The sequence below is a fragment of the Cicer arietinum genome, chromosome 1 (genome assembly GCF_000331145.2).
Source record: "Cicer arietinum cultivar CDC Frontier isolate Library 1 chromosome 1, Cicar.CDCFrontier_v2.0, whole genome shotgun sequence".
Classification (NCBI taxonomy): Eukaryota; Viridiplantae; Streptophyta; class Magnoliopsida; order Fabales; family Fabaceae; genus Cicer; species Cicer arietinum.
Window position 1 is genome coordinate 52,087,703 of NC_021160.2, and position 20,999 is coordinate 52,108,701.

Consider the following 20,999-nt stretch of genomic DNA (forward strand, 5'->3'; position numbering starts at 1 on the left):
TGTGTGATGTGGGCTTCTAAAACCAAGCTTATGAACTCTAAACCTCATTGAAGCTAGTTTTCCTGGGAGGATGGTCTTTTGGTAGGTGCATAAACACGTTTTCAATAAGAAGTTTTAAGTCATTTTTATACGTGAATTTCTATAGGCATATTTGTTTTAGCTTTCAGTCGGGAGGACTTTTATCAGGCTTACCGAGTGGTTTTGAAATCTTTGGGGTTATTTGACTGATAGATAAGTGAGACGTGATATATTGTATGTTGATTCAATATTAGAAAAGTCAATCATGTTTCTTATGCCATTTTATCAGCTAGTTTAAATTTAAACTCAAATGACCGAGTTAGAAGCCAATGTGAAAGAAAATAAAAATTATTGTTTTTGTTGACTCAATCATATAAATTTTATTGAAGTACTAAAATTAACTTGTACATCATCATCTTGAACGCTTTTTATTAATTCGTTCTAACAAAAATCAATATTTACCGTCCATTGTTAAAAAGAAAATCTGATAAAAAAAGGTATGGAGAAGCGTACATGTATAATTTCTTTTTATTTATTTCTATTTGCACCTTTTTCACAGATTGGTGACAATTTTTTTTTCATTTATCTATTATATTATCAGACTAGAACGTGGTACTTTTCAGGCTCTCAGATCATGAGAGCTTTTTTTCCCACCCAGCATGAACTAAATAACCTGTACAAAAATTTTCTGATTGAGAAGATCAGTTGTTGTTTGTTTATGTTAAGCGAAAATGGAGACGAATGAAAGCCGAAGTTAGAAATTTGAGCTAATTTTATTTTTTGGAATGACATGTTAGTATATTAAATTTCTTTATCATTTCACTCATTAACTCTTCAATTTCTATTATCAAGTCAACTTTATATCTTAAAATTGAGCTGAGTTGAAGTTAGTTACAAAACATGTGATGATTAATTGTGGAGTGAAAGTGATGAGATCAGACAATGATTTGTTTAACCATGAACAATGAAATACTAATTAACAAATCAATTGGATCAAATAATAACATATATCTAGTCTCAGGTTTCATTACTCCCTCTTTCTTGACTAATTAACACGGTTTCTGTAAAAATTGGAAATCTACAATCTTGCTGCAACCAAGCAACACCATGGTTACTCCATGGTGATTCAAGGACTAAAAGAAAAACATACAAAACAACAAGCACTGAAATTGCAACACACAGATATATCTGTTCTGTGAAATTTGGCAGCTGATCAGTCATATTAATTGTAGTATTAGAATCAAGAGAGTTGGAAAGAAATTAATGATTTTGAAATGAATGTGAAACTGTATATATAGATTATCATAGGGAAGGAAGAGATATCTAGAAACCGCCTTGTTTGTGTTGGGGGGAAGTATGTAATAATACTTCGTTAATAATTGGATGAGAGAAAGCAAAATGATATCCTAGTGGATCATGTTGACTCTACTTGTCCACGTGCACTTACCTAATTGACCTCAATTTGCATATAAGGGCAAAAAAGAAAAGGAAAACCAAAGAAACATGTTGAGTTCATGCATCCAAAATGCAAGTAGACATTATGGGTATTTGACTATGTCATATGTGCATTGTGCAGGTGCATGCACGTGTCACATAACATAGGTGTGTGATTCTCGTGTATTAAGAAACATATTTTGAGCAATAAATTTATTAAAAGTGTAGTCTACTTTTCTATATTTATCAGAGTTATAGATATCATAAGTGAATGAAAAATAATTTATATTTTTAAATGAAAATTAAATAGATTTTTTTATGAAGATGTCATTAATATATATTAAATTTTGAAAAAAGTTTTGTATTAAGAAGAAAATATCAAAAAGTAGGTTTTATGGGGATGTTGGAAGTACTATATATTAAATGTAAATTTATTTTCACTTTTGGAAGGTAAAATTGATTTTAGAAATATTTGTTCTTGAGTAAAATTGGTTTTGACTCACCAATAAAGGTTGAGTTTAGTGGAAGTGTGACTTGAGTTTGAAATTTGAGTTAAAAGATGCTGTCACATTTAGTATCTCAGACATTTTGAATAGAAAATCAATTTAGTTAAAATTAATTTTTATCACAACAAAATCAAATATAAACTAAATGTATATTTAAAATCACAATATCACTAAAATTTTGTTGAAAATTCTAAATGCATGCTTGGATTTATAATTACAATATTAAAATTATGGTGAATCACTACAGTTTTAACATAAATTATATTTTAGAACTTCAACAAAATCACAATTACACTGTTTTTGTAAAATTTATTGCTATCCAATTAAACACTTAATATAGGTATATAATATAATTCTGTTAAACTCACCTGTAATAACAAACATGCATTTAGAGTATTCAAGTTTTTCATTGCGAAGATTTTGGGCTTTTGAATATGTGTGTCTTTGAGCACCTTAATCTTGATATAACGTTTGAGAATGACATGCAAGTTATGTTGTTAACTCTATTTTCAAAGTTATTTCCTCAATTGGAACAAGAGTTGATGGTAGGCCCTAACAATGTTAATGGGTGCTATGATTATGTTTTTGGTAGAATTATAAGTTGGGAATTTGATATGATCCAAAGTGGATGCACATATTTTTTTGACAGTTTGTCCTCAAGTTGAATCTTGTTTTAAAAATTCAAAAAGAAGGGAATAGGTAATATTGCATAGATGTACAAAATGAACACTTTAAATTTGTAAATGACGCCTAGATAAATACATGAAGATTAATAGATGCACGAACACAACTCTTGAGTTAAAACTCACAAAGAAGTAAAATTATCATCTCAATCTAAAGTGTCTTTTTTTTTGTCAGCGTAGTCTAAAATGTAAAAGAGAGAATAATAACGAAAAATAAAATTAAATAATTAAGTAAATTTTACATTTAATACTTAGTATAAATAATAATAAATAAAATTATCCGTGTATTTTAATAGACCATTCAATAGAATAATAATGACAAAAAAATTGATGAAAGATTGCAACTTAAAATTAAAATAAATTTGTATATTTTTTTGTACAAAGTAGCTCAAAGAAAAAAAAAACTAAAAAATTTAACACAAAATCTTTAACGTACAAATCTCATAGAAATCATTAAATAGAAATTGCTTAAATCTTTAGAACAACAAGATTTCAAGAACAAGATTTCAAGAAGTAAAAATCGACCAATCTACACATCACATGTGAGTAACATAATATATCAATTTTTTAAGAGAAATTCTTAAATATATCAAATCAGAAGAAAAACGCACCCCTTGAAATTACACTTATTCATGACCACATTAAAGAACACATTAGAGTTGCTTTTTCACGATCAAGTGAGATAATCCTCCCCCCACGTCATGACTAGCTACAAGTACATATCCCATATCTCAACATCCAAGACATCACACACTCCAATCTTTCGCCTAAAATCTTGATCCATTTGCCTTATGAGTTACATAGTAGTCGGCCACACCGTACAAAGTCACCATGCTCTTTATACGCTCCATCACAATTAAACTTCATCTAACCATGTTGAGGTATCTTCTGTCCAATGTAGACATTGTTTATTGATTATGCATGAGAATATCTTTGTAGGTGAATATAAGTGTTTTAAATAGTCTTAATGAAATTTGGATGAAATAAATTTGTTTTTAGTGTTACATTTATAAAACTAAGATAGTGATACATGAAAATATTTGTTTTATGAAAGTATAAATAGATAGATGGATGACTTATATTACTTTAAATGCATTAGTATTTCTTTAACATAATTCATAATATATAAGTGTATGTTTTTTTTTTACACAATATGGTATATGAATTTTATTATTAATCAGAATAAGATTTAAATGAAGAAAGTCTCTTTCGAACAAAATAATAATAATAACCAACAAGAGACTTACTCGATAACTTAGGTTGTTTATGAATATTAATAAAATATAAATAAATATATATTAAATATTTAATATTTTTTATGTCACTATCTTAAAAATGATATTTAAATAAAATACCTAAATAAAAATAGAGATTAGCTGACATATACCATTAATGTAAAATATTTTATACTATTGATAAATCATAATCACTCATATCCATGATTTTAAAAGTAGTTATAATTAAATTTAAACATTTTGAATGATTGGATGAATAAGATTGTATAAAATATAAAAAATTTAATATAAAAAAAATTAGGTAGGTAATTCAATGAATTTAAGTTAAAGGTTAAGATGTGAAAGACGACCTGAGTTCAAGCCCGAGTTAAGAAAAAATATTAACAAAATAATGAATTATTAACTTTAATCATTTAATATATATATATATATATATTAAATTAATATAATTTCTCGTACAATAAAAAAAGTTTTTGAGACAAAATATAATAAAAATATTAAGCATAATTCTGTTAATTTTTTAATGAGATTAATGTATTTACTCCATATATTTATTTTCAAAAATAGATAAAAATTAAGGCTAGCTATTATAATGTTTTATTCATAAGGACTTTTTTGGTAAAACATTTACGATGGACTTTTATTTGTAATGTTTTGGAATTAAAAGGCAATAAAACTTGTACCAAAAATAATAAAATAAAACTAAAAGGCAGTAAATTAAATGGAGAACAACAGACAAAATAAAAAGCATTAAAGGCATATAAAAAAAAGAAAAAATTAAATGAAGAGAGATTATGTGGGGGCCACCTATATTTGTATTTGTATTTGTGTTTAAAATTGTGTTCAAATATAAATACAAACACAAATATAGGTGACCCTCATATAATCTCTTTTCATTTAATTTCTCCCTTTTTTTATATTTTCCTTTTTTCATTTTTTTTTTGTCTTTCTCTACAAAAATAAACCTCACACATTCATCTTTCCTTTCTTCTATAATTTGTCTTTCTTCCTTTAGACAGAAATAATTCATTAACCACTATTTGCATGTCATTAACCAATAATATTTAAACTATTAACCAGAAACAAACTCAGAAAGACTCATAATTAGCATACTATTAATAACAAAATATGAAATGTGTTAGACCTACCAATAATAATAACAGTGATGAAACTTAATGTTTAGACATAAATAATTAACATGGATTAACAATTCATAACCCTAAATTTTAGACAAAAATAATGCATTAATACTTTATTAACTAATAATGTTTACACTATTAATCAGAAAAATAAATACAAAAAAAAAAATCCCAGAAAGCCGTCTATGAGCTAAGAAAACCGTTGTATGAGCCAAGAACAACAAGAGTAAACAACTAAGAAAATAACAAAAAAACTAAAATAAAATAAAAATCTAAGAAGTGTAGATTTGGAGAGTAATATGTAAGAAATACATGTGAAAGAGTCTGTGGTGTTTGTTTTTTTAATTTGATTTTATTAGTAATTAATGAAGAGATATTATACAATTATTAAAATGACTAAAATGTCCCTTAAATATGTATATATCTTTTAAGTATGTATACATATATAATATATGTGTTTGTATTTGTGTTTAAAATTATGTTTAAATAACATTTCGCAAAAATAAATTATGCGTCTGTAGTTTGTACCCATACGTTAACGAGTATATTGTATGTTATATACAATATAAAATGAGTATATTGTACTTAACACTAAACCAAATAAAAGAAAACACTAAACTCATTATGTATATTATAATAAAAGGAAATATATTTTTCTTATTTCCTTTAAAAAATATTTTATTAATTATTAAAAAAAATAATGTTTGTTAACAAATTTAGTTAAATATAATTTAATACTAATATGAAAATGAATAAGAAAAATAACATTGACTGTAAATTTGTGATATATAATAATAAACTGAAAAAAATTTAGTCAAAATATTAAATGAAAATTTATAAAAAAAATATCAAATCATGATTATAAAAAGTCATTTAAATGAATTAAAGAAGTAACAAGTGAATGAATATGAATAAAAATTGTATAAAATTATATTTATTTATGGTTGATATTTAACCATTTCCATAAATATCTGCCCAACCAAACTTTTTATACTAATAGCTTTTATAGAGCTCAAAATAACACAAACTCTTCCCAATTTGTTTTGGTGCATATCGAAATTCAATTCGTCCTATAGAAGTCAATATATATATATATATATATATATAATAAAACTAGACAACTCAATTTAATAGTACACCAATCGAACCAGAAATAACCGCAGTCCAATTGTCCAAATACAACTTTAAGTGCGGAACTTCTAGGATTATAAAACTAATTAAAAAGGTTTAATAGCTATATACTGTGTAAACAGATTAACAGGTAATATAACATTAAACTTAATTAAAAAACACTAATTACCAACACAATAATAATAAATAATAAAACGGAGAGGATTTTAACTCGTAGAAAAAAAAAATGTCACGTTACATGACATTGGTGATTGCATTTTGATTTTGCAATGATGAAAACCGCGAAGCGGTTAACGCGCCAAACTACCATATTTGGTTTTATTTTTGGCTTAATAAGTAGTAACTACTGATTCATGCATATTCACATTTTTTTATTCTACTAAATCCACCTTTTGCGGCGCTATTTTTTTTCTCTCTTATTTCTAGGGTTTTTCTCATTCTCTCTCCCTTTTACTTTTCCAAACTGTTAAGGTAACATTTATTCTTTTCTATCATTTTTTCGATATGTATCTTTTGTTCACTTGTTGATGACGTTTGTATATTTGTATACACACATGACACATTTTACTTTCTCTTTCATAGTTGTATTTTATTGTATTGATCACTTCAATTTGAATATATAATATATTATTCACAAATGCATATATCAATCTCATAGTCATAATGGTTCTATTTTTGTTGTTGTTGATATGCATATATATGAAGTAGGGTTTTAAATTATGGTTGTGCTAGCGGCCATATCGCAAATTGCGATCCTTGATATTGTAGAGAATAGTTGTTAAATTAATGTTGTCGATTTGGTCACAATTGTGGTAGTTTTTTTTTTTTTTTCATTTTGACAACATAAAAAACTGTTATGTCTAGCTTAAATCGCAATCACGGTCCTTTGTTTAAAACCCTGGTACTTAGTATCTACTAACAATTTGTGAATTATTTTGTTTTGCTAAGATTGAATTCCACTTGGTACGAAGTTTTAAGCACGAAATATATAATAGATATGATATATGACCCATCGAAATATGTGTGAATAGATAGATAAAACAAGTGTTGAATTTTTACTGCAATTCATGTGTAACTGGATTGTATAATGAAAATTTCACAGATTTACACTTTGGACTCTTAATCCAACTTATCCTGTTTCACAACTAATCCCCTGTCTTTTTTTTCCTTTTATTATTATTGAATTTTGAAGAATATCATTACTTGGTTTTTATAATCTAATAGTATATATTTTTTTTCGAGTTTATTTCCTCTGATATGAGTGATAATTGTAAGAAATAAATTAAAAGGCTCTAGTGTCACATGTAAGAATATGTTGTACATCATGACAATAACATAAATCATAATCATAGATAAATGAATCATTTAAAAAAATTGACCTTTTTGCTCAATCTAAAGTAGGTGCTTGCAACTATGGTTATGTTTTATGTTATTGTGATCATGTATAATATATTCTAACATGTACTTTTTAATGTATTTCTTACATTTGTTATTTAGAGCTTTTAATACATTTCTTATTTTTATTGTTCTGCTCCTCTAAGATGGTAGCTAGCTGTGGTGTGTTGAGAGAGATTTTCATTTACTTCAATGTTTTTTTATTCTATCGTAGCAAACTGTGAGTTATCCTTATGTTTCTTCTTTGGTTAAACCAATGCAACAGTGTCACTGATCCTTATTGAGGATGATAGCTACTGGTGGGAGTGGCTGCATAACGGCAGAACATAAACAAACTGTTGATCTTTGTAACCTTAGAAAGCAAGTAGCTGTTATTTGCCCTCAAGATTCATCAAAGAAAGACAATGATCTTCACGAATGCTTGGATAACAGGAGAGCCTCTTCAATATTTGTCGAAGAGAATGACTATTCTGCTTCATTAGATTCTGGTGCCAACGACAGCTGGTTGGCTTTTTGGTTGTGTCTAGTTGCAGGCTCCTACTTTCTATTTAGCAAAAATGCTCATTTTTTCAGCAGCTGCAGAGTAAAACCTGAAGTTGGAGAGAACGTTTCTTTATCTGACAGAAGCATCCCAAATGAAAGAACAGACAGTGATGCAACTGCAACTGTTATAGATGATACACTTAGCTACTATGAGAGCTCAGTTTCTCCCCATAGTACTTGTTCATCCACTTATTTCGATATCTACTCCGAGATTTCAGATTTTGACAGAACAAGTTACTTGCATTCTTTACTAAGTCTTGAAGAAGACTCTGAATGGCTCTCAGATTCAATGACTTCATCTGAGAACCCTTCAACTCCTTTAAGCTCCAATTGCGATTCTTTCACCGAGATCTCCGATGTTGACACACCTAATTACTGGGACTCCTTGCTCAAACTTGAAGAGGTAGACAGTGAGTGGATTTCAGACTCAAAACAAGGGTTGAAGTATGTCCAAGATGGTTCTCCAGTCTCATCTTATAAGATAAATTGGGGTACTGTGATTCTTCCTACAATCTCTACTGTTCCTTCATTCACTGTAGACATTATTTCAGCAGAAGATCTATTAGAAACTGCAGACATTGAAGAATTCAATGGTGACGAACCACTTTTTTGGCCATTTGATGGGGAATTCAATTGGAATTCAGATGAAAGTTCATTTTGTACCTCTCCTAGGAAAAGACTTGTTTTTGACTCTGGATCTAATAGGATAAAAGGGTGTGAACAAAATCGCAATGAGGCTTCATGCTGTGTGAATTGTGAAACTTCAAGGTTAAGCATGTGGTCTAAAAGTTCAGTTGAAACATTAACTTTAGGGTGTGACAAACTGTTTCTCAATGAAGATTTTGATTCATACATGAATATTTCTTTGGAATATTTTGATTCACAGCAAGAGTTTACAATTGAGACAATGGTGGGGCTGAAGGAATTTGATGGAAGTGAGGGACTTGATTCTGAATTTATTATTGATGTTTTTATGCTGGAGGAATATCTTCAATTACAATAGATCACAAGCACATGCATAGGTAGCTTCCGAACCAAGTGAAGAGAAAACATGATTGCAACTTGTGAATGATGTCAAAACTTAGTTAGGCCTTTAACTCCCTTGACATGACTTTACATGATCTAACCTTTTTTTTTCTAGCTAGAGTAAATATATAGTACATATTTACTGTAGGCTGTAATTGAAGAAAATTAATGTTAGAGCATGGTGGTAGATATAGGTTCACCAAGCATTTTTTTGGTTTATCATTAGAGCAGTTTTTGTTTGAATATATTAAAAAATCTGAACTATGTAAGGCATTTTGTGGTCATATATTTGAGTTTTGAATTTTCTTATGTTTATTTTGTGACAAAACATGATTAAAATAGAATATAATATATCTGAGACTGAGACAGAGATGGACCAGCTGGGGGTCGGAAATTGAAACGAATGTTCCTTCCCCTCTTCCCTGGGAATTCAAGTCAACTAATTGTCATGTTATGGGAAGAAGAAAACAAAATTGAAGTAGAATTCAATTGTTGAATGAATGAATTTCAAAGGCAGGAACAAAAGTAAGAAAACTTAAGAACTCTTGCTTCATTAGAAAAGTCAAAAGGTAAAAAAGAGATTAATAAATCAATTGAGGGGAGGAGTATTAATTAATTAATTTATAATAACTAGTATGATATCCGTGATATACTATTAAACATAAATGTGTTCGGCCTTTGGAATCATTCAACAGCTATATTATTCAAAGCTATATTTCGGTAAGGAACCACATGATTCAACTATCAAGAATTGTAACACTTGCTTGATGTTAATGATTAGTCTTTACATTTATCCGCAAATACATTCTATTTATACATGTCACGTTAATGAACCTTACAGAGATATAAAGTTTCTTTGTTTCCTTTCGCACACGAGATGAATGTATCTGACACGTGTCGTGATTAATATTTGGGTACATGAGGGTTTCTGAACACATCATGTATGCTAATCAATAATTACGTTACTCTTAGCTAATAGCCAATGAAAAAGATAAACAGAGATAACTTTTTTTATTTTAAAAAACGTTTATTTATTTTTTATTGGGGTTAGTATACCTAAAAAATCCGTACATATATTGAAAACAGGGTTGTTCATTCCATTGTGAACACCTATATACATTTACCGAAAAGAAAAAAGAAAAAAGACAAAAGACAAAAAGCGTGTGATGTAATAATGAGACCCCACAGCACAACACAACACAAGACAAGGGTATTTTTGGAATTGCAAGAATCGGTGTTGCAGTCCTCTCTGACGTCGAAGCTTCTCTGTTTCTTCTGCACTTTCTTTTCTTGTTTACATTTACATTACACTTTAGACTTTACAAACATTATTATAATTACAACACACACACAACTTTGAATTTATCATTTCTCATTTCTCATTTCTTCATCAAATCTAATTCTCATCTTCGCTTCACTTCTTCTCCCTTCAGGTATTATTCTCTTCCCTATGTATTGTTTGATTTATTGATTTGATGCTTCTCTTTTAATTTCCTTACTAATAGAATCTTCGATTTCAATCCCCTTCATAATTGGATACTAGTTACTTTTTTATTTTATTTTTTATTTCCTTTACCCCAAAATCTTGTCGTATTTTGAGTTTAAAACGGAAGGAACTTTCATTTATGCAATTTACGATCTGAAACTGTGTTTAAACTTTTTTAGAAAAATGAATTACTTTGACAAAGATATTTTTATTTTTATTTTGTATTTTTTTGTTTCTTACTGTATGAGTCTACTCATATTTAATCAGTAGTAGTTAAAATAAAATACACTACAATTGGATGTTTGTGATTATTGTCTACTAATATTTAATTTAATTTAAAATTTAATTTAATTCTAAGTGATATGATTATGATCAATTAGTGATATGATTATGATCAATTAGTGATATGATTAATAATTTTCGTTAGAATGTTAAATTTCTCAATTGAATCGTTCAATTAATTTTTTTACAAAGTATATCAAGTTTATGAAAATTGATAGTACTAGATTATACAACTTTGTTTTAATATATATGAAGTGTTAGAGAAAATATAACTAAATGTCACTATTAGGAAATATGCATACAAATATCCAAAATATCTAAAATTTGGAGTGCATGATCATGGTTCATGAAAATAATGTTACATTGTATTAAAAGTAAGTTAGTGGTGTAAGAGAAAAAGTTTGATAGCCAGTGCCAATGTATCGTAAATCTAATTCTAATATATGATAGTAGATTATCTTATCAGTTGCACAGGAAATTGATTCTTAGTACCAACTGCGATGCGTGCACCGGCAATACTTGCACAATGCTTGCCTGGCCTAGTGCCTTATGATCGTGGAAGTCTCAACCTATCCTCCATTCCTGAGAAAGATATTCATCTCCCATCACTAGCAGTGGAGATTCTTCCTTCAAAGGTACAACTCCCAAAGAAACTTTATCTTGAAATGAAGGCATTTAGTTGAATTTTTCTGCCTACTTTGGGTTGACTATTGGGAAAAGTGTAACAGATTTAAATATGTCATGCTCTGCAGGCATTTCTCACAGACAAGGAAGCCGGGGAAAATGTTGACCATTTTAAGGTACATTTCAGCATGGTTCATTTCGTAGTAATTATTTTCTGAAGGGTGACTTAATCCGATGGCTTGTGTCCTAAACTAAATTCTTTATGGGAAATTCATGTTATTGTTGAATCAATGATAGTAGATGGATTTTAGGTTGGTTTCTGCTCTTTTATTTGGTTGGTATCAATAGGTAGACAATAACCTAAAATTAAATATTACTTGCACGCCCAGAAGTTCAATAATTCAATGTTTGTCCTTTGATTTTTTTGTTATATTTTATAATAAGATAAAATAATTTTCTTGGTTGGGATGTCTTACAGTAGGCAAACAACTACAGGCACCCCAAATCCATATCAATAAAATGGGATGCAGGTTTAATCTTTTGATAGCCCAATAAGATCTCTTAGTTAACATTTATGTGGTATCCTGTACACTTTTGAATGATGAATTTACCATATTTCTTACCTGGAACTCTTTCCTGCCCCTCATTTTCTTGAAATTTTCTCATATAAATTTTGTCTTCAATAATCTTGACATAATTTTAGAGCTTATATTTGTATATCAGTTAGTTTGATAGTTGGGCTGAAACTGATGCTATCTTAAACCTCCTACAGGGAATAGTAAGTGTTGCTGATATGATAGGGTTGAGTGGTTCAGAGACAATATCCTCAAGAGCAGATGGTAAGTACTTGATATTTCAGTCTGTAGGTGTTGGATGCGTGACTATTTCCTTAAGGTTAATGTTGTATTAGTTCAAAATATTTAACCAACCTACAAAGCCAATCTGTTTCAGAATAATAATGACATGATTCTTGCTGAGGATAATGTCATTTAACAATTATGCTTCAATATATAATATACATGTAAATGTAATTTGTTTCCTCAATAATACAAAAAAGGGGCAGTATCAGATTGACCTATCTGATTTTGTAGGCTATCTGAAATCCTGGGCCAGTTCCGTTGATCTTGTCAGTGTTCTCAAGAATGAGATTCGTGATGGGCAACTGACCTTCAGAGGAAAAAGAGTACTTGAGGTAACTTGTCGAAAGAGATTACTGCTTGCTATTATGCCTTGATTTGGTTATTTATAATTCTCTTGTTCTTCCCCCTTTTTCTTTCAATTTTCAAATGTTCTTGATGCTAGCTATATCTTCATGAGATTGCTCTCCTTTTTTCTCCCTTGATCCATAATTTTCAACCATTTTAGTGGTATTTATTGTTCATATTTTAATAATCTCTTTACATCACGTTTCTTGCAGCTCAGTTGCAACTATGGACTTCCTGGAATCTTTGCTTGCTTGAAGGTATATAGTTGCACACTTGCATTTGAGGTCTCAGTGCTCACTTTCTTTGTTTCTAAGTCATTTCTCACTAGTTTGTGTGTATTTGATAGCTGGAAAGAGCGTCAACATTTATCTAGTTTATGTAGGTGTTGGTTAATGTAGTTTGAATACTTGAACTACAATCAGCATGTTTGGTTTAAATTATTCTCAATGTAACATTGTCAAAATTGGGCTTCCTGAAGCACTTTGCTTGCACCTTCGTTTTATACCTTCCATCCAACAGTGTTGGTACTGACAAAAATACATCACAAAGAGAACAATATCTTCCTGGTGCGACCAACCTAAAGATTTAGGATTCTTTTTCGATAATTTTGCAAAATGACAATCAAGTTCTATGGAAAGAAGAGAAAATTTTAGTGTCTTGGGAGAATAACAAATAATAGTTCTAATTTTTTCCCAGGCGTTCAATGAAATATTTACTCATTGGAATAGTATGCTTTGTCCTCTAAATGGTTCTTTATTTCACAGGGAGCTTCCATGGTGCATTTTCAAGATCAGAATGCTGAAACTGTAAGATGCACAACTATACCGAATGTCATTGCTAATCTCAAGCAAGCTCATGATAGGCAGAGTAGACAGCCAGAGTCTCCCCTTACTCCTTCAAGACAGGCTCTGGCACCATCAGTTAACTTTTATGCTGGAGACTGGGAAGAATTACCTGCTGTGTTGTCTACCGTGAAAAATGATGGATATGAAGTGACACCTGGAATGAGTTTGAGCTTCTCTGAGGAAGATTTTCTGGATGGTTGCAGTAGCCAAGATGGTAGCATCATTGGACACGAATCTAGTTCCAGAAGGTTTAGGAAACTCTCAGGAAGTCGAGCATGGGAAAGAGCTAATCAGGCGAATCAGGTGGATGGTGGCTATGATGTTATTTTAATGGCAGAGATTCCTGACTCTGTTACCTCTTTGAAGAAGCTGTATGCTCTCATTAAGAAGGTTTGTTTCCTTTTACTTGGCCGTCTCTGCACACTGAGAATCTTATATGTGTTTTCTTATTTTGATGCTATACTAACTTCATATCTGTGGCACATATAATTGTTAGACAGAGGGTTGGTTGTGGTGTGGGTGGATATCAGTTGTGTCTTTCTTATTTCTAGCCTAGATGAGATTTCGTTGTGTTTGTCAACCACAGTGCTTCTACTTATTTCCGTGCCATTACTTGCAACAAATCGGTATGGTCACCGGTTGTATACTTATAAAGATGCATGGTCAAGTTTGTTGAATATTGTATCAATGGAACTGTCTTCATTGCATAAGTTTCCCCTTGTCAATTTTTAACTGAATTATTAAATTGAGTTTTGAAATCTAGTAATAGGAGAACTTTTTAATTCATTTGTTCTGGTTTCCCTTTTATAACAGTGTTTAAGGCCTCCATATGGGGTGGTATATCTAGCTCCAACTAAGAAGCACTATGTTGGCTTTAGTAATGGAGTAAGACAGCTGAGAAATCTGGTAGATGAAGAAGGCATTTTTGGAGTGCATTTAGTTAAGGATTTGAATGACAGAGATATCTGGAAGTTCTTTCATAAGTGAACAAGAATTCAAATATCAGGTGGTCTATCATAGCACCCTTCAGAGAAAAAAATCTAGACAACATACATACTTTTATACTCTGAATCACAAGCATTCTTTTGTTTTTTAAATTCATAATCTCAATTTTTCTTATAGCTTAGTAATAATGAAGGTCTGAATGTAGAATCAGTTGACGTGCATATTCAATGCAGAGCTGTCTCATTCAATTCTTTTGCACACTTATATCGTTCAAAAAGAAACTCACGTGTTGTAATTGTAAATCAAAGCGATACATTGAAATAAATAGTACTATATTCTTTTGCATTTTACGTGTGTAAGTTTATGTTAATTGCATTATTTTTCCGATGATATACTTTGAGCTTGTTTTTATATTATGTGCCCAGCTGGATATATACTCCAAATATTCGTCCGCTTTACCGATAATTAATCACCCATGAGAATCTAACTTACCACTTTTAATAGAATCTCTCACCACCCCTCAATCACATGTTCTCTATCCATAATGTTTAAATTTGAGAACTTATTAATGGAATCTGACCTCAATTATTCTTATTTTTTACTCAACCTCATACTTAGACCAACATAATACTAGTAGAGTATTGAATACTGAACATAAGCTTTACTATATCAAAGATCGAGGGATTAATGGATTATCAACAAACAAAAAAAGAGAGATGAAAGGTGATTATCAAATCAACCTAAATTACACACATACTTAAAGGGATATTGTTAATTTTAGAAATAACATAACATAACCTTGTTTTATCAAAGAAATAACAAAACCTGATATCCCAATTCCATGTGGTTTGTCCATTTAGTCTTTAAAATTATAAATTCCGAACAATTCGTCTCTCAAAAGTTAGAAATTTTAAAACTCTTTAAAATTATAAATTCCGAACAATTCGTCTCTCAAAAGTTAGAAATTTTAAAAGGGTGAAACCTTTCTTTTTATGGTTTATGATTGAGAAATTTAAATTTATGAATAATTTTTAATTTTTTTTTACAAGAATTATTTTTAATTTAATTTCTATTAGAATGAGAATCAAATTACCAGGCTGCTGCAAGGAGTTATAAACGACTATGAGTCACTGCATCTATAAGTGTCATTATATGATCTGTACTATTTTTTCTTCACAAATAAAAACATGTACAATTGTGAGTTGTGTGACATTTGATTTAAAAGGCAAATGATATTGCCACACATTCCTTAACACACTCGTTTGCTCTTTACCCACCACTTTCTTTCTCCAAGGGATTAAGCCCAACAAAAAGAACGAGTAAAATAAAGCCCAATAAAAAGAATGAGTAAAAAAAAGCCCAACAAAAAGAACCCAGTTCTAGTAAAGAGTGTGAGAGAGTGAAGAGAAGAATCGTGAAAGATGGCCGAGAAAAGCGAAGTCGAAGAGGACGATCGCGTGCCGCTAAGGTTGAGACCAGAATGGTCCGATGTTACTCCGATTCCACAAGACGACGGACCTAATCCGGTGGTTCCGATCAACTACTCCGAAGAGTTTTCCGAAGTTATGGATTACTTTCGAGCCGTTTACTTCGCCAATGAACTCTCTTCACGCGCTCTTTCTCTCACCGCTGAAGCTATCACTTTAAACGCTGGAAACTACACCGTATTTCACAACTCCATTTTCTTCTTTGTTTTTACCTTTTTCAAATTCAGATTCACTGCAAATTCAAACCAATCAGTGATCCCTATTAAGTAACTACGAGTATTTTTTGGGGAATGCTTCCAATTAGGTTTTGCAAAGTCATGATCGTGTGATGATGATTTAATGGGATTCGTGTTATGTTCTGTTTTGTAGGTGTGGCATTTCCGGCGGTTATTACTCGAGTCACTGAAAGTTGACCTACACGAAGAACGGGAATTCGTGGAGCGTATGGCCATTAGCATTTCCAAAAATTATCAGCTTTGGTGAGATGATCTTTCTTGCAATTCCAATTAAGGTTTTTTATAGGCTAATGTTGGACAATTAGTGGTTAGGTTGAGTGGTGGAGCTTCACAAGTTTTATTGAGGGTGTCAATAACAAGTAGAATATATATTAAACCTTTTCAATCACATTATATTGATTTTGTAGTGGTAATTTTAGCTTTAGGTGTAATTTAAGCTATATTGTTTTTGTTAAATAAAGTACCATAATTAACAAAAGAAATACAAAAACAAATCTGCTCAGGGACTCGACCTGAAGACCTTTGATTCACCAAAAGTTCGGTTACCACTCCGCCACTTCGCTGTTAATGACATTAAGTGAAACATTGGATACATATATAGACAATAATACATAAATATTATAATTAGTATATCTATTTATTGAGAATAAGAAAATTTTTGGGTGGTCATGCCACCCATTGTTAGGTTAGTTTTCAATGTACAAATCCTGGACCACCTCCTAAAAACTTCTCTGGGTTCCTTAGCTCACCAACTGAACTATGTGTCTATCCTTGTGATTTGTACGGATGTGTTCTAGAGTTTTTAAGTCTATGGTCTCTTTGTAGACATAAATGGTGTTTTGTGAACCGTGGTGTTCGTGCAACAAGTCTTCCCAAATGTTAACTAAATGGAAGTATATCACTTCAGTTGCTAGTTTGATTATCACTTCCTAAATGTTAACAAAATAAGTTCATTGGGCTAAGCATCACACATGTTTATTCACCTGCAGTGACCTCTACAGATTACACCATGATGGTGATGTCCATCGGGCATAATATGATTATTCACCTGCAGATGTTGCTGGCCCATGACTAAAATTATGCTTATTTCTTGCATGTTACTCCCTTCATGGATTTGTAAAGAATGTGCTTCTTTGTTTATGCTGACATAGTATTCAGTTTCATAAAAGCATTTTGAGGAAGTGTAACTTTTATCTTCTATAGTTTATATTTGGTAGTGGTTTCTTATATAAACCATATACGTTCCTTATGTCCTGCTTTGATGTGCTTCATTTAACTTTCACATATACATCATCGCATTGAACTTGATGCCAGATGTTTATAGGCATCATAGACGATGGGTTGCTGAGAAGTTAGGACTTGAAGCTAGAAACGACGAGCTTGAGTTCACCAAGAAGATACTGTCTATTGATGCCAAACATTATCATGCATGGTCTCATAGGAAGGTTTGTTTCTCCCACTGTCTCCCCGAATCTAATACTCATGGTTTTGTCTCTGCATTTTTTTTTGTCTTGGAAGCAATATTGTGCAATAGTCCGAGTGCTATAATTTAGTGTCATTATTCCGACTCAATAAAACTTTGCTTCTTTTCTGGTATGGACAGTGGGTTCTTCAAACACTAGGAGGATGGGAAAATGAACTCACTTATTGTTGTGAACTGCTTGAGGAAGACATATTTAACAATTCTGCTTGGAATCAGGTATTCAACTGTTGTGCATTTTTATGTTTATTTTTGGTACAGCATGATAAATAAATATTCAACATGAATGGTATGATTGTTGGCTAACTAATTGAGAGATCAAATGCATGCAGTATTCTGTATTTTTTATGTCACCATTCAAAATGTTACATTTCCCAATAATTATAATTGGGAAACAACTATCTCGCAGTACTTTGCCAAAGTTCCATTTATTAGCTCATGAGTCAGATTTCTCTTCTTGGGTCCTTTATTGCAAACAAAAGAGCTCTTATAGTTTAATCAATCTGAGGTTCAATCTCTTAAATATAATTTAATGAGCTGATTTTGCTGTAAGGATTGCCAACATATTCCTTTTTCAACATATTGTGCCTCAATTACATAATTAACAAGTAAAAACCTATGAATTGAGATGTGTTATTATTTCAAATCATTATTCAAATCTTCAATGTTATTATTTCCTATGTATATCATTCATACCCATTTTAAAATTATTATGTATCTATTTTCCATGCACATAATATTCACTTGGCATATTAGAATTATTGATTAACGCAATAAATTGTAAGAACAACCGACTGTTTTATATTGGATTTTCAATGCACATCTCTATTTTGATTTTTTTATATCACCTTTCACATCATATTCAGATGGAATAATTCAAAATGCAATAGAAGATATCGATATGAAAACAGATTCTCTGCCTTTAGTGATAGGTGACTTCGGTGACTTTAGTTTATTTGAGAGTAAAATTGGTGATTAAAGTTAATTGTTAAAAATTATTTAGATGAGAGACAAATACAAAGGTAGAGAATCCCAACCCGGTCATATTGGATAGATGAGGTGAGAGTGAGCTATTGGTTTTTTGCATTTATTACCCATACATGAATAGCCAATTAGAAATATTTTCTATTCCTATTTGCTTATTAAATTAAATGTAAGGTGTTTGCCGGAATAACTTGGACAATCAATCTATTTTGCTTTTAAAGCATTTTCTTCATCTTTCCAATTTTAAGAAAATTAACATGTAATATTTTTATGCAGAGATATTTTGTCATAACAAGGTCTCCCTTCTTGGGGGGGCTAAAAGCTATGAGAGAGTCTGAAGTGCTTTACACCGTTGAAGCCATTATTTCCTACCCCGAAAATGAAAGTTCGTGGAGATATCTTCGGGGCCTTTTCAAAGATGAAACCACATTATATGTAAATGACACTCGAGTTTCTTCAGTATGTTTAAAGATTTTAAAAACTAAAAGCAACTATTTGTTTGCTCTTAGTACTCTGTTGGATCTTATCTGCCTCGGTTATCAACCAAGTGAAGATTTCAGACATGCCATTGAGGCATTAAGGACTTCAGATTTTGATAAACAAGATCCAGATATAGCAAGAACTATTTGCTCTATCTTGGAACATGTTGATCCAATTAGAGTCAACTATTGGGTCTGGCGCAAGACGAGACTTCCTCAGTTAGCTTAATACCAAATCAATTAAAGGAAAACTTTGTCTTCTGTGTAATTTATACTGTGTATTTAAATTGGATGTCATGAGCCATGTATCCTTAATTATTGGTAAATTGTCATTTTTTTATTTCCTCGAATTCATTTTAATTAAGTGATGTAGCAAAGACATCTGGGTAAACTTGGTTGCTAAACAGCCACAGTGGAAGGATCTGGAATGTTAAAATGTTTGTGGTAGTAGCGGAACTTTTAAATTTTATTTATTAAGACATTCTCTCAGCCAAAATCTTGGATATTTAACTGTTTTCAACATTTCTTAATCGACAGTTTTCCATTTATAGTCTTTATCTTGTTATTTTATATTTTTGTTTGTGGCAATAGATACAAATACTTTACTAGTCTTTTGTTATGTTAATTATGCATTCAATCAGTTTTTTTCTTCATATATTTGATTATAAAACATTGTCAGAAAAAATTAATGTTGGTATATTAAAATATGATTTTTTTTTTAAAAGAAATCAACTCATCGTTTTATAAGTAATAACAGATGCAATACAAATAGTAGAAAAATAGAAAATTTGACCGTAAAATTATAGTTATTAAGCTTACTAGCTACGATCATGGGCTAACCATTGTGCTACTTAGTTTTTATCTTTTTTACTTAGTCATTTGGTTGTATTTGAATTGATATAATTGTTAGTTTTCTTATATGACATGTGTATATTTGGTTTAATGGTTTTCATACTAATTTTATTTGTTTTCTGCCTTTAGTAAGTTCGTGAGCTTCTCAAGCATGTCCAAAATTTGAGATAAATTAATTAGTTTAAAATCTTTAAATTTCACTACAATGCTGTTAGAGTACTACCATAATTGCCCTTTAGTATTTGCATAGCAAAAGCACCAAAACCCAGTTAAGGCAATAGAAAAATGAAAAAGAAAAAATAAGCTATTTAGTTGAACGTATGTAGTTCTTCAAAATATACATCTCTTATAGTTTAATTAGGGTCATTCTTCAAAATATATACATCTCTAATAGACACAAATGTTTCAATATTAAAACTCTTTCTTCATAAGAATCAGCTTGATTCAGGCTTCTTGTTCAATACAGACTTATTGGAGTTGGAAGATGGGATAGAAGTTTCCTTGAATGCTGATGGGCAGAACCTGCTTACACCACACTCTCCGCAGCGAGGCCGCATAGCAGTACAAATTGTCCGTCCAAATCCGACCTGTTCAATTTCATATTCAAGCCAGAGGATGCTTTATATATATTTAAACAATGTTGTAAGATAGATGGTATAAGAAACCCAAAAATGTGTTTTTAGCAATGCGGCAATAAATAACACAGCACACCACATCGAAAATATAACCATTTTAGGTGGATTTGTTGTGGTATACTATATACTATATTGTCAAAATGAGTGAATGAGCTATGCATACCAAAAGAGGATTTATTGCAACCCATTCTTCCCTTGGAAGCCACCGTTGCAGCGCCTTTCTTGTTTCTTCCGGTAAGGAAGTTCTCTGGCATGGCACAGGGAAGAAGATTAATAACTTCCAATTTGTGAGAAACAAGTTAGTGGAAGAAATTAAAGCTAGAGAATCAAAGAGCAAATTTCTTCCTGC

The 20,999-nt window shown here is 30.7% G+C and overlaps 3 protein-coding genes across 5 annotated transcripts in view; 2 read left to right on the forward strand and 1 right to left on the reverse strand.

The window, feature by feature from the left end:
* Nucleotides 1-10,400: 10,400 nt before the first annotated feature.
* Nucleotides 10,401-14,842, forward strand: LOC101511699 (uncharacterized). 2 transcript variants are annotated; one of them, XM_004486869.4, is made up of 8 exons: nt 10,401-10,543; nt 11,345-11,513; nt 11,631-11,678; nt 12,275-12,341; nt 12,594-12,694; nt 12,920-12,964; nt 13,472-13,942; nt 14,366-14,842. In XM_004486869.4, exons 2-8 carry the CDS (start codon nt 11,379-11,381, stop codon nt 14,537-14,539), a joined length of 1,041 nt encoding a protein of 346 aa, XP_004486926.1. In that variant the 5' UTR covers nt 10,401-10,543; nt 11,345-11,378; the 3' UTR covers nt 14,540-14,842. The 2 variants fall into 2 exon arrangements, with proteins under 2 accessions (XP_004486926.1, XP_004486927.1); XM_004486870.4 differs by having other exon boundaries at nt 10,404-10,543; nt 11,332-11,513.
* Nucleotides 14,843-15,881: 1,039 nt separating this feature from the next.
* On the forward strand, nt 15,882-19,659 carry LOC101511370 (protein farnesyltransferase/geranylgeranyltransferase type-1 subunit alpha). Its single transcript, XM_004486868.4, has 5 exons — nt 15,882-16,161; nt 16,354-16,463; nt 17,545-17,665; nt 17,824-17,919; nt 18,961-19,659. Exons 1-5 carry the CDS (start codon nt 15,919-15,921, stop codon nt 19,390-19,392), a joined length of 1,002 nt encoding a protein of 333 aa, XP_004486925.1. The 5' UTR covers nt 15,882-15,918; the 3' UTR covers nt 19,393-19,659.
* A 642-nt stretch (nt 19,660-20,301) lies between these two features.
* Nucleotides 20,302-20,999, reverse strand: part of LOC101511061 (endonuclease III homolog 1, chloroplastic-like) — a 3,604-nt gene continuing 2,906 nt past the window's right edge. For both annotated transcript variants that reach the window (XM_012714988.3, XM_004486867.4), the window contains exons 8-9: nt 20,814-20,897; nt 20,302-20,602 (exon numbers count right to left, since the gene is read on the reverse strand). In XM_012714988.3, the coding sequence (XP_012570442.1) occupies nt 20,450-20,602; nt 20,814-20,897 (237 nt within the window). In that variant the 3' untranslated portion in view covers nt 20,302-20,449. The remainder of the gene's footprint in view (nt 20,603-20,813; nt 20,898-20,999) is intronic.

Excerpts from the sequence above, each read along its gene's own strand:
- LOC101511370 (XM_004486868.4), top strand. The coding sequence starts at position 15,919 with ATGGCCGAGAAAAGCGAAGTCGAAGAGGACGATCGCGTGCCGCTAAGG. Across the intron at positions 16,464-17,544 it reads TCCAAAAATTATCAGCTTTG|GCATCATAGACGATGGGTTG; the intron begins GTGAGATGATCT and ends AGATGTTTATAG. Across the intron at positions 17,666-17,823 it reads ATGCATGGTCTCATAGGAAG|TGGGTTCTTCAAACACTAGG; the intron begins GTTTGTTTCTCC and ends TGGTATGGACAG.
- LOC101511699 (XM_004486869.4), top strand. The coding sequence starts at position 11,379 with ATGCGTGCACCGGCAATACTTGCACAATGCTTGCCTGGCCTAGTGCCT. Across the intron at positions 12,342-12,593 it reads AATATCCTCAAGAGCAGATG|GCTATCTGAAATCCTGGGCC; the intron begins GTAAGTACTTGA and ends CTGATTTTGTAG. Across the intron at positions 12,965-13,471 it reads GAATCTTTGCTTGCTTGAAG|GGAGCTTCCATGGTGCATTT; the intron begins GTATATAGTTGC and ends TTTATTTCACAG.